This window comes from Lithobates pipiens, unplaced genomic scaffold (genome assembly GCF_037356315.1).
Source record: "Lithobates pipiens isolate NorthernLeopardFrog02 unplaced genomic scaffold, aLitPip1_a1.2 Scaffold_13, whole genome shotgun sequence".
Taxonomy (NCBI): Eukaryota; Metazoa; Chordata; class Amphibia; order Anura; family Ranidae; genus Lithobates; species Lithobates pipiens.
In genome coordinates this window covers 161,143,811-161,157,162 of record NW_027507718.1, presented here as the reverse complement: position 1 = coordinate 161,157,162, position 13,352 = coordinate 161,143,811, and the positions used below count along the sequence as shown (strand labels likewise).

General features: G+C 46.4%; 1 protein-coding gene across 2 annotated transcripts in view; it reads right to left on the bottom strand.

The window, feature by feature from the left end:
• Positions 1–13,352, bottom strand: part of UBXN6 (UBX domain protein 6) — a 347,069-nt gene that overhangs the window by 87,817 nt on the left and 245,900 nt on the right. Inside the window, exon 11 of one of the 2 annotated variants that reach the window (XM_077475772.1) lies at positions 1,358–1,503. The exons of the other annotated variant lie outside the window; for it this stretch is intronic. Within the exon in view, the coding sequence (XP_077331898.1) occupies positions 1,358–1,503 (146 nt within the window). The remainder of the gene's footprint in view (positions 1–1,357; positions 1,504–13,352) is intronic. 2 annotated transcript variants of the gene reach the window in all.

Here is a 13,352-nt window from a genome sequence, read left to right as displayed (position 1 = left end):
GGTGAACCCCCCCCCCGCTGAAGGAAGCTGCCCATAAACGAAGCCGTCGGGGGCCAAAAGCACCCCCGTCCACGAGCGTCAGAATGTCCTCCTCTGACCCGCCGGAAGTGAAGACAGCCAACGAGAGCCAACGTCCACTAGAGGAGGAGGCAGAGGAGGGCAGGCTTTATGCAGCCTGACTCCTCCTACAAATACAGGCTGACCTGCAGTCAGCCTTACACGTGTCTTGCCTACAGTCAAGCATGGTGGTGGGATTGTCATGGTCTGAGGCTGCATGAGTGCTGCCACAACTGGGGAGCTACAGTTCCTGCTGTGGAAAAAAATACAGGAATGTCATACCCATGCATTCCTGCACGACTCGAGCCCTGCGTCTATCTTAGCTGCTTGCCGACCAAACAACTTTACTTTACATCGCTTCGGCTTTTGGGCACTAGCCTGCAGCGTGTGCCCGGAGCTGGTGCAAGTGCCCCACGGGTGCGATGACCGCCGGACACTCGCTACAGAGAAAAAACCGAGATCTGTGTGTGTAAATACACAAATCCCTGTTCTTTCAGGGGAGAGGAGACAGATTGTGTGTTCATACTAACTATGAACACCGATCTCTCTCTTACCTTAGTCGGTCCCATCCCCCTACTGTTAGAACACACCTAGGGAACGCAGTTAACCCCTTGATCACCCCCTAGTGTTAACCTCTTCCCTGCCAGTGACATTTATACAGTGCATTTTCATAGCACTGATCGCTGTATAATTGTCAATGCTCCCAAAAATGTGTCAAAAGTGTCCAATCTGTCTACCGCAATATCGCAGTCCAGATATAAAAAAAAAAAAATAAAAAAAAAAAAATCGCAGATCACCACCATTACTAGTAAAACAAACAAAAAAAAACTAATAAAAATTCCATAAATCTATCCCCTATTTTTTAGACACTATAAGTTTTGCGCAAACCAATCAATATTGCAATTTGCAATTTATTTTACCAAAAATATGTAGAAGAATACACATCAGCCTAAACTTAGGAGAAATTTTTTTTTTTTTTATGTGGAATATTTATTATAGCAAAAGGCAAAGGATATTGTGTTTTTTTTCCTTCAAAACTGTGACTTTTGTTTATAGCGCAAAAAAAACAAAAATGCAGAGGTGATCAAATACCACCAAAAGAAAGCACAATTTGTGGGGGAAAAAAAAAAAGACGTGAACTGTTTGTGTACAGTGTTGCCTGACTGCACAATTGTCATCACAAAATATGGCCTGGCTATTGAGCAGCCAAATCTTCCGGGGCTGAGGTGGTTAAAAAAAGTAAAAAATTGGGAGACACTTAAAAAAAAAAAACTGGCAAAATAAAATAACATCCACTTACCAAACCATAGTCATAGAATGTAAATTGTTTATTTTCTAACTTCTGGCCACAGGGACCAAGGAGATCATAAGGAAGCCAGTTCTTCTGTAAATGTTGGCAAACAAAATCAAACAGAGAGGCCAACCATTCTTGAGCATAGAATGTGCCTGAATTAGAAAAAAGAAAAATAGACAAGGCAGAGCATTTAAAACCCACTATTTTTGGACAAAATAAAACAAAAACATCCTTGTGACAGAATTAGCTACATCCTAAACAACTCAATACCAGTTACAACCCTGTCCTTTACAGACCATTTTTCAGTATTCAGTGCTAGGCTAATCTGACTGAAAATGACTAGTACCCAAATCAATTCTATATCTTTTTTTTTTTTTTTTTTTTGGTTTATAATAAACACAGTTTATTAAGTGTAAAGAAAAAAAGGCTAAACATTTTGAAAAAACAAAACAAAAAACAAAAAAAAACACAATTGTAGCCTTACTGTGCACATAATATGCAACTTCACTGTGCCCATCAATTTCAGCCTCATTGTACCCATCACAGTAGGCTGATCACATATACATTTCAAGCAAAATAAAATAGAACCACTTAACAAAAGGTGTCCTCATCAGAGCCCCCTTTTACATCAGGTGTCCCAATCAGTGTCCCCTTTTACATCAGATGTCACCACCAGAGCCAACCTTTACATTAGTTGTCACTATCAGAGCCCCTTTACATTAAATGTCACCATCAGAGCCCCTCTTTATGTTAGATGTCACCATCAAAGGCCCCCTTTACATTAGATGTCCCCATCAGAGTCCCGCTTTACATCAGATGTCCCCATCAGAGTCCTCCTTTACATTAGATGACACCATCAGAGCCCTCCCTTTATATTAGATGTCACCATCAGATCTGGGTATCCCTTTGCATTAGATGTCCCCATCAGAGTGCTCCTTTACATCAGATGTCCCCATCAGAGTCCTCCTTTACATTAGATGACACCATCAGAGCCCTCCCTTTATATTAGATGTCACCATCAGATCTGGGTATCCCTTTGCATTAGATGTCCCCATCAGAGCCCCCTTTACATTAGATGTCACCATCAGATCAGAGCCCCCCCCCATACATTAGCTGCCCCCCCCCCCCCCCCCACTGTACTCACAGCTCTCACACAAGTTACTTGTTATCCACATTCGGAGCTGTGGGGATGAGTCAGAGAAAACAGAAGTGAAGGCACAGGTGATAAATGGAGTGTTCAGAGCGCAGAGCTCAGCGACCCCGAGAGGTTTCTAAAGGAAGAAAATATAGCTTCTTGTTTGCAATCACATGATTGCAAACATATCATGCTTCCCATATCAGCTGTGTGTCCAGCACCCTACACACACTTAAAGGGCCATTATTTTTATTTATTTTTTGGTGATTGCAGCACATCATGCTTCCCATACACCCATGTGTCCGGCATATTGCACACTAGTGATGGACGAACTTCTGACGGGACATTTCGCGGACGCAAACCGGGCCAAAAGTTTGCGAACCACAAAAAACCTGCAGGTCATATTTTCAGCCATAAAATACTTACTAGCTGTGCACACATAGTCCCACAACATGAACACTGACATATCAAAAGTATTAAGTGAATCTGGGATCGACAACGACAAGCATTCTTTTTTTATCTGTGACATTTTTACAATTGATGGAGCGCATGAAGGCCATGGAGGAGAGGCAAGGTCAGGGCAGGCTATGAAGGGGGTGCAGGAGATGATCAGTGCCACAGTCAGGGCAGTGCAGTCCTATGCCAGTGTCCCAACCTGTGCTTGAGTCCCTCCCTCTGCCCGGCCCTTACCCCACCTATGCAGGGCTACACTGCGGTGGTCCGGAGGTGGCAGTCCAGTGCTGATCCTCAGCCATGGTGCTGGCTCTGCCTGCTGATTGGCTTCTCCGCTGCTATCTCTCTCACTGTCTGAAACCAGCACCGCGATAGAGACTGAGCACTGACACCAGCACCGTGACAGAGGGCACTGACACCAGCACCGTGACAGAGGGCACTGACACCAGCACCGTGACAGAGGGCACTGACACCAGCACCGTGACAGAGGGCACTGACACCAGCACCGTGACAGAGGGCACTGACACCAGCACCGTGACAGAGGGCACTGACACCAGCACCGTGACAGAGGGCACTGGCACCAGCACCGTGACAGAGGGCACTGACACCAGCACCGTGATAGAGAGCACTGACACCAGCACCAAGATAGAGAGCACTGACACCAGCACCGTGATAGAGACTGAGCACTGACACCAGCACCGTGATAGAGAGCACTGACACCAGCACCACGATAGAGACTGAGCACTGACACCAGCACCGTGATAGAGAGCACTGACACCAGCACCGAGAGAGAGAGAGCACTGACATCAGCACCGAGAGAGAGAGAGCACTGACATCAGCACCGAGAGAGAGAGAGAGAGCACTGACATCAGCACCGAGAGAGAGAGAGCACTGACATCAGCACCGAGAGAGAGAGCACTGACATCAGCACCGAGAGAGAGAGAGCACTGACATCAGCACCGAGAGAGAGAGAGCACTGGCACCAGCACAGAGAGAGAGAGAGAGCACTGACACCAGCACAGAGAGAGAGAGAGCACTGACACCAGCACCGTGATAGAGGGCACTGACACCAGCACCGGGATAGAGAGCACTGAGACCAGCACCGGGATAGAGAGCATTGAGACCAGCACCGGGATAGAGAGCACTGAAACCAGCACCGTGATAGAGAGCACTAACACCAGCACCAAGATAGAGAGCACTGACACCAGCACCAAGATAGAGACTGAGCACTGACACCAGCACCGTGATAGAGAGCACTATCACCAGCACCGTGATAGAGACTGAGCACTGACACCAGCACCGTGATAGATAGCACTGACACCAGCACCGTGATAGAGAGCACTGACACCAGTACCGTGATAGAGAGCACTGACACCAGCACCGTGATAGAGAGCACTGACACCAGCACCGTGATAGAGAGCACTGACATCAGCACCGAGAGAGAGAGAGCACTGACATCAGCACCGAGAGAGAGAGAGCACTGACATCAGCACCGAGAGAGAGAGCACTGACATCAGCACCGAGAGAGAGAGAGAGCACTGACACCAGCACCGAGAGAGAGAGAGAGCACTGACACCAGCACCGTGTTAGAGAGCACTAAGACCACAACAGCACCGAGATAGAGAGCAGCACTGACGCCAGCATCCAGATAGAGAGCAGCACTGACGCCAGCATCGAGATAGAGAGCAGCACTGACGCCAGCACCGAGATAGAGAGCAGCACTGACGCCAGCACCGAGATAGAGAGCAGCACTGACGCCAGCACCGAGATAGAGAGCACTGACACCAGCACCGAGATAGAGAGCACTGACACCAGAACCGTGATAGAGAGCAGAACTGACACCAGCACCGTGATAGAGAGCACTGACACTAGCACCGTGATAAAGAGCACTGACACCAGCACCGTGATAAAGAGCACTGACACCAGCACCGAGATAGAAAGCAGCACTGACACCAGCACCAAGATAGCACTGACACCAGCACCGAGATAGAGAGCACTGACACCAGCACCGTGATAGAGAGCAGAACTGACACCAGCACAGTGCTAGAGAGCACTGACACCAGCACCAAGATAGAGAGCACTGACACCAGCACCAAGATAGAGAGCACTGACACCAGCACCAAGATAGAGAGCACTGACACCAGCACCCAGATAGAGAGCACTGACACCACACCAGCACCGTGATAGAGAGCCCCTACACCAGCACCGTGCTAGAGAGCACTGACACCAGCACCATGATAGAGAGCACTGACACCAGCACCGAGATAGAGAGCACCAACACCAGCAGCGATATAGAGAGCACTGACACCAGCACCGAGATAGAGAGAGAGCACTGACACAAGCACCAAGATAGAGAGCGCTGACACCACACCAGCACCGAGATAGAGAGCACTGACACCACACCAGCACCGTGATAGAGAGCACTGACACCAGCACCGAGATAGAGAGCAGCACTGACACAGCACCATGATAGAGAGCAGCACTGACACAGCACCATGATAGAGAGCAGCACTGACATCAGCACAGTGATAGAGAGCACTGACACCAGCACCGTGATAGCGAGCACTGACACCAGCACCGTGATAGAGAGCCCTGATACCAGCAACTTGCTGGGGGACCCAAAAATATGACACCACTCAACCTCTTCAAACAGGAGGGTATGGGCATATAGTACAGTGTGCTTTTTTTGTACAAGTAAGTGAGCCAAAGGTAGAAAAAAGGTCAGTGTGCTAGATTAAATAAATCGTTTATAGAGTTGTGCATATACATGGTCTACTGGTCACATGTGTTGAATTCCTCCGAGATCAATGCCTCATTAATTTTTATAAATGCGAGGTAGTCAACACTGTCGTGAGCTAGGAGAGTGCGCTTATCGTTCACGATCACCTCTGCTGCGCTGAACGTCCTTTTGGACAGGACACTGGACGAGGGGCAAGCCAACAGTTCCATTGCAAATTGGGCAAGCTCTGGCCAGAGGTCAAGCCTGCCCACCCAGTTGTCCAGGGGTTCATCACTTCTCAGAGCATCCACATTGGCCGTTAACCCGATGTAGTCGGACACCTGTTGGTCTAGGCGTTCCCTAATGCTGGATCCGGATGAAACCTGTCGATGGGTCGGCTGAAAGAATGACACCAACACATCTTCAAACCGCCCTCTTCTTGCAGGTGCTGTTGGATCGGTACCCGCAACTCTCTCTGGGAGTGGGAATTCCTCCTCTGCCAGCGCCCGCAAAAGCAGAATGCAGCATTTCAAGGCCTGCAAGTGCTCCATTCTGACACCCCACTGTGACGGTGGTAACATTTCTGCCATTTTGTGTTTGTACCGGGGGTCTAAGTACGTTGCTACTCGGTAATGGTCCTTGACCTTTATGCTTTTTATACGGGGTCCCTGTTAAAACACTGGAGCATGAAGGCCCCCATTTGCACTAAACTGGAAGCGGTGTGGTGGCCTGGCTCCTGCTCATCATCCAGGATAATGTCGTCCTCCTTTCCCCATCCACGAACAACAGGGATCCCAGAAAGGTTTAAAGCATGCTCTTCTTGCTCCTCCTCATCCACCCTGGCACCATCCTCCTCTGACTCCTCTTCAGACTCCTGTTGTTGACTTGTCTCAGATAGAGTAGCCCCCCCTGGGAATTCATCCAGCATTGCGACTTCATCTTCCTGCTCCTCCACGGCTTGATCAATGACACGTGCAATGCACGCTCCATAAAGAAGGCACAAGGTACGATGTCACTGATGGCGCCATGGCTGCGACTGACCAGTTTGGTGATCTCATCAAGTGGCCGTAGAAGTCTGCATGTGTCGCGCATGAGCAGCCACTGGCGTGGTGAAAAAAAACAAGCTCCCCAGAACCTGTTCTGCCGCAGAGTTCGTACAGGTAGTCGTTAACTGCACATTTCTGCTGGAGCAGCCTATCAAGCACATAGAAGGTTGAGTTCCATCACGTCAGGCAATCGCAAATAAGACATCTGACCGGCATATTGTGTCGCCGCTGAATGTCAGCAAGGCGAGCCATGGCCGTGTAAGATCTTCTGAAATTGGCCGAGATTTTCCTTGCCTGCTGTAAGATGTCCTGGACCCCAGGGTATTTGACAACGAATCGCTGCACGACCAAGTTTAAGACGTGTGCCATGCATGGCACGTGCATAATTTTGCCCTGTTTCAATGCGCTAAGCAGATTGGCACCGTTGTCACACACCATTTTACCAACTGTCAAATTGGGCGGTGTTAGCCACTGATCTGCCTGTGAACGCAAAGCTGAAAGGAGTGCAGGGCAAGCGTGGCTCTTGGCTTCCAGGCACAACAGATGCAGAGCACAGTATGGCAACGTCTCACCTGGCATGTCGAATAGGTTCTGGGGATCTTGGGCGGCACAGCGGAAGAGACGCTAGCAGCGGAAAAGGAGGAGTCAGCTGAGGAGGATGGAGTAGGAGAAGAAGAGCCAGGCCTGCATGCAATCCATGGCGGTAAAACCAAATCTACACGGGTGCCACGGGTTACATGCTTGACGGCCATCAGAAGGTTCACCCAGTGGGCAGTAAAAGTGATATACCTTCCCTGCCTGTGTTTGCTAGACCACTTGTCTGTGGTCAGATGTATCTTGGCACCGACCCTGTGTGCCAGAGATGCATTCATTTGCCACTGAACATGGCCATATAGCTCTGGGATGCCCTTCTGTGAGAAATACTACCTGGGACCTTCCATTGTGGTGTTCCAATGGCCACAAATTTTCGAAAAGCCCCAGAGTCCACCAGTTTATATGGCAGTAGTTGGAGGCTATCAGTTCTGACAAGCCAGCCGTCAACCGTTGGGCAAGAGGGTTATCCGGCGTCATACATTTTTTACGCTCGAACATTTGGCCCAAGGAAGCCTGCCTTTTTCCAGAAAAACGTGAGGACGGCATGATGGAAGGTGGAGTGGAGGACAGTTGTGAGGAGAGAGGAGAAGGAGAAGTAGAAGACAAGGCTGGATGGTGAGAGCCTGGAGTGTGGCTTTGTGGGTTCAGTTGCTCCCACTGGGCTCTGTGATGGCAGCTCATGTGCCTTAAGGCGGTCGTCCCTAGGTGAGTGTTGGGCTCAGCGCGACTTATGCGTTGACTGCAAAGATTGCAGATGGCAACACTATTGTCAGCAGCAGACACGGTAAAAAAAGCCCACACTGCGGAGCCATGTGCCAGCGTCGTGGGAGCGCCAGATGTGACTGTATATGGTTGATGCCTCGCTCCCGATACATTAGCAGTCTGCTTTGTGCCTCCTGTGCAATCTAAGTTCCGCCTGCTTCTCCTCCCCATCTGCTGGTCCATATCTCCCTCTGAACTCCCCTCCTCTTCCTCTCTTGTGGGCACCCACGTGACCTCCATAGACATATCATCTACGTCACCTTCCCCATCGCTATAATTAGAGATCTTGGAGTAGGCAGCAACACCGGGGACCAACCTCCTCCTTGGGCTGATCTGGGTACCGTCATCAGACTGCTGAGTGGCGGTTGTTGCTACCTCCTCTTCCTGATCCAATGCCAAGAGTGGCTGCGCATCGGCAATGTCTTGTGATGGATTGGAAAATAATTCCTATGACTCAAGCAGAGGATATATGGTGGTGGTGGTGTTGGTAGTGTCTTTGGGGGTGCACACAGCAGAGTGAAGAAGAGGGTGCAGATCGAGAGGATGAGGAGGGTGCAGAAGAGTAAGGCTGAGTGAGCCACTCAACCAAGTCGGGTGTGTCCTTTGACGTAATCGAACGCACCTTTCTGCAATTTCCCACTTTGGCTCAAGCCTGTTGCTCCTGCCCTACCTCTACGACCCCTGTGGAAGGGCCTGCCTCTTCCTCTGCCTGTAATCTTTTAAATGACCCTGTGACAAAAGTCTCTAGAGAAGTGCAGTATGTATGTGGAAGAAGGTATATAACACCCTGCTTCAATCGGTCATTTTGGGGGGCCACTGGTCTATCACACCAGTTATAATACTTTTTTTTTTAAATTGCGTTTGTCACTCTTTGTACTATCACTGCAGAACCACTCAGCAGTCACAATGCTGCACAGTGGAAATGCACTATACTATGCTTTCTATATGTGCAAGTATTTTATACGTGTATTACACCCCTATATACTGCACACCAAATAGTACACCTATACCAGTCCTTAAAAGGACCTTTGTGGACCTAATAATAGCTAGCTAGTAGCTAGTGAATTGCAGACTGTCCCTGCTCCAAACACCAAACTGTCCCTCCCTACACTGAGAAACGACAGCTGCAGAATCGGTCAGCAGCACAGCAGTGCAGTGCACTGTAATATGCTTTCTATATTTGTATAGTATAGTATATTATACGTGTACAATCCTATATAATGTACACCTATACCAGTCCTTAAAAGGACCTTTGTGGACCTAGTGATTTGCAGACTGTCCCTGCTCCAAACACCAAACTGTCCATCTGATTCTGCAGCTGTCTTTTATCAGTGTAGGGACTGAGGGACAGTTTGGTATACCTGTATATTACAACCCTATATACTGTACACCTATACCAGTCCATAAAAGAACTTTTGTGGACCTAATAGTAATAGCTAGTTATTAAACTGACTGTCCCTGCTCCACAGTGTCCTGTCCCTACACTGACAAAAGACAGAATGTAAAATGGCCACCAGATCAGGTCTATTTAAAAGGTATGGGGTATGTCCATGTGCTGAAATGTCTCAATTGGCTGTCCTGTACCCCATGATGGATGTGTCACCATTGGTCAAAAATTTTTCACAATGTAAACGCATATGTCGGCCGTGCGAACAGCACCAGAAGTCCGCCGGTTTTTGGTGAATCGTGCATGAGCAAAATTTGCCACAAACCAACCGCCGGGCGAACTGCAAGCCATCTCTATTGCACACACTTAAAGGGCCAGTATTTTTATTTATTTTTTATGATGGGGGGGGCCTGTACCCCCTATGGGTGTTCTATTACTGGATACCACATATGGAACTTTTTTTAATCTTAAGGCCCATACACATGCTCTGACTTTTTGACGACAAACATCCAAATGACCAGTTTTTTTGTAAAAATCCAACCGTGTGTACGCTCAATCGGACAAACTTTTTAGTTTTTTCATTGGACAAATGTTCACTGTGCCAAACTTTCTGGCAACAAAAGTCCTATGTCAGCTAGTCTGATCGTGTGTACACAAGTCCATCGAACTGAAGTCCAAATTGCAAACATGCATGCTCAGAAGCAAGGACCTGCCGGAAGCGGTGGGTCTTGTAAAACTAGTGTTTGTAATGAACATAGCACATTCATGACACGGCAAATTATGAAATCTCAAAATGCAGCGCACATTCTCTTCTTCTTTGTAATGGCTCAATAATAAAGCTGCTTTGCTGATGATACTGACGGAGTAATAACAAAAATATTTATAAAAAATAATATAAATGGATTTGTGTTCTTGCGATATCAATAAAATGTATTTATATTTTGTCAAGTTAGAACAACCCCATTATCCCCTAGTGGTTTTGAAGCTCAAAGCTCCAATTCTAATTGTGTTCCTTGTTCTTAATTTTATAAATGTACCTGCCTACTCCCAAACCATCATTAGAAGTTAAACATATAATCAAATTTTTTTTGTTTATTTTTTTTTTTAACCTCTAGGGATCCGCGCTATAGCCGAATAACGGTTACAGCGTGGACCTGCATTGCCGGGACTACGTCTATTGAAGATGTTCTGTGCACGAGCAGGCCTATGAGACTCGCTGGATCACAAATCGGAGTAAGGGGTCAATCCCGACCCCTTACCACGTGATCAGCTGTCAGCCAATGACAGCTGATCATGTGATGTCAACACAGTCGGTAATCGGCTATTTCTGTCAATGCAAGGAGAAAAAAAAAAGCCCATCACCGGCGGCAGTGAGTGGGACATGAGTCCTGATCACTACGATGTGCCCAGATCCTCAGTGCCCACCGGTACCCCCTAAAAGTGCCACCTACCAGTGCCCACCAGCGCCACCTGTCAGTGCCCACAAGCGCCACCTGTCAGTGCCCACAAGCGCCCGGACAGTGCTGCACATCAGTGCCCATCAGTGTCACCTACCAGTGCCCATCAGTGCCATCTTATCAGTGGCCATCAGTGCTGCCTTATCTGTGCCCATCAGTACTGACTTATCTGTCCCAATCAGTGCCACCTCATCAGCGCATATCAATGAAGCAGAAAAATTACCTGTTTGCAAAATTTTTATAACAAACTATTAAACATATTCAAATATGTGTCTACTGGTGCAAAAAAAAAAAGTTATATCTAAAAGTGCAAAATATTGTGATACACCCCTACTAAAAAAATCAGTTTGCTGCAGTCAAATGTGGTTCTACTTAAAGTGAAAACCTGAAAGAAAAAAAAAAAAAAAAGATAATATGCTGGCTGCGCTAACTTTTATACATTATAATGTTATACACAAACAATACACCATGTAAAATATCTCTGTAAAAAAATATCACTCTAGAAAAAAAAACACTGAAAAAAATATATATACCGTATATGTATAATATATATATATATATATATATATATATATATATATATATATATATATATATATATAAATAAATAAAATGTCACTCTAGAAGAAACCACTATAAGAAAATAGATGTTATGTACCACTGTGAAAAATAAACAAATGCAATGCTGTATTTACACATGCATTTATCTAAGTGATCCACCCGTGTCTATATTTCATGTGCGACATTTGTCGCCATTTATACAGAAAATATTCAACGTTTTAAGTTGGTATCTGAAAACCAACATATAAATAAATCCTTCTTTCAAATTTTCTGCTGTGAAAAAAGTCCAATTTCTTATATCCGTGATTCTGTGCGTTTCACATCCACCAATCCAGTGACAACACCACCACCAAAAGAACTGGCCACTCACCAGATATTATTGTGAAAAGCGCCTTTGGTTCATTGATAGGGAAAACCAAACCACTCAGGGTCTATACTGCTCCCAATTTACCAATCCACTCAGGGTCTATACTGCTCCCAGCTTACAGGTATTAAACAATGTTCACCCTCATAAAAAAGGAACAGCAATCAAATCATTGCGCAGTATATCTGTACATTTATGAAAAAAAGTAAAAACAAGCCATATCACTCATATTTCCAAGTGCCTATAGGTTGGCACTAAACCTTTCCGCCAGTTTGAATGGGTTTAGATGTGTTAAGGTATTGCTGTGTCTCTCTTCTCCCAGCATGCATCCCAAGCCTCACTATTATTACCCGGACGTGACGTTTTGTATGTCCCAGCAGCCTCTATGCATTTTGCAAGTAAAATTGATTTATTGTTTTTCAAATTTTTCCATCTTTTTGTTTGTTTAGCAAAAAATAAAAACCCCAACTGTGACTAAATAGCACCAAAAGAAATCTCTATTTGTGGGAAAAAAATGCAAAATTTTTTATTTGGGTACAGTGTTGTATGACCACGCAATTGTCATTCAAAGTGCATTAGCACCGAAAGCTGAAAATTGTTCTGGCCAGGAGGGGGGCTTAAGTGCCCAGTAAGCAAGTGGTTAATAGAAAGCACAAGAATGGCATATCAAAATCAAGAGGAAGGCAGTAATGGATCAACTGGTGGAATTGGTGAAGCCTGTGTACCCCAGGGCATATATACATTTTGTGAAGAGCTAAATTGGGAACCTGAGGAGTGTAGACAATAGGGAGCACAAGAAGGTCATGGACTCCAAGAGATTGGGAGCAGCAGCAGATGACATATGTCCCCGAACCACGCACATCACTCTCCACACTTCTTTCCACATCAGTTGAAACCATTTTTTTTCTTGTGCATACACAACATAAAGACAATGAAAAAAAAATAGACATTCTCTGACTTCCAAATTCAAAATTAGAAACCAAAAGAGCAAATGATACACAGAAAACTAAAAAAGTATAACCTAGAAAATCATGCTAAAATTAGCAATACAAAATTCTAAATGAGTAGCCCCTAAATTCCCCAGACCTCTGGTTCTGTTGGGAATCCTGGTTCTACTCGGTGGTTCTGATTTGGCCACCGACTACCATGCTGCTGGGGTGGGTAGGCTTGTAGTGGAGGAGGTGGAGGTGTGTGCTCCAAATCACATACGTGATTTTGGGGTTAGCTCTCATTTCCTGGCCTTGCTGAGGAGTTGGATGATTTATCCCCTCACATAGCTCCCTTTGATCCACATCAACCTTGCAGAGTTTATTAGCTCTAATGCCGCGTACACACGATCAAACAAGCGGGTGGAAAAGTCCGGCAAACTCAAGTCCGCCGGACAATCCCCCCGTGTGTAGCCTCCGGCATACTTTTTTGACCCGAAAGTACGGCGGACTTGGAAAGTAGTTTTGCACTCCAATCTTCCCGCCGGACTCGCATTTCGGCGGACAATCCGGCCGTGTTTGTGCCAGTCCGCCGTA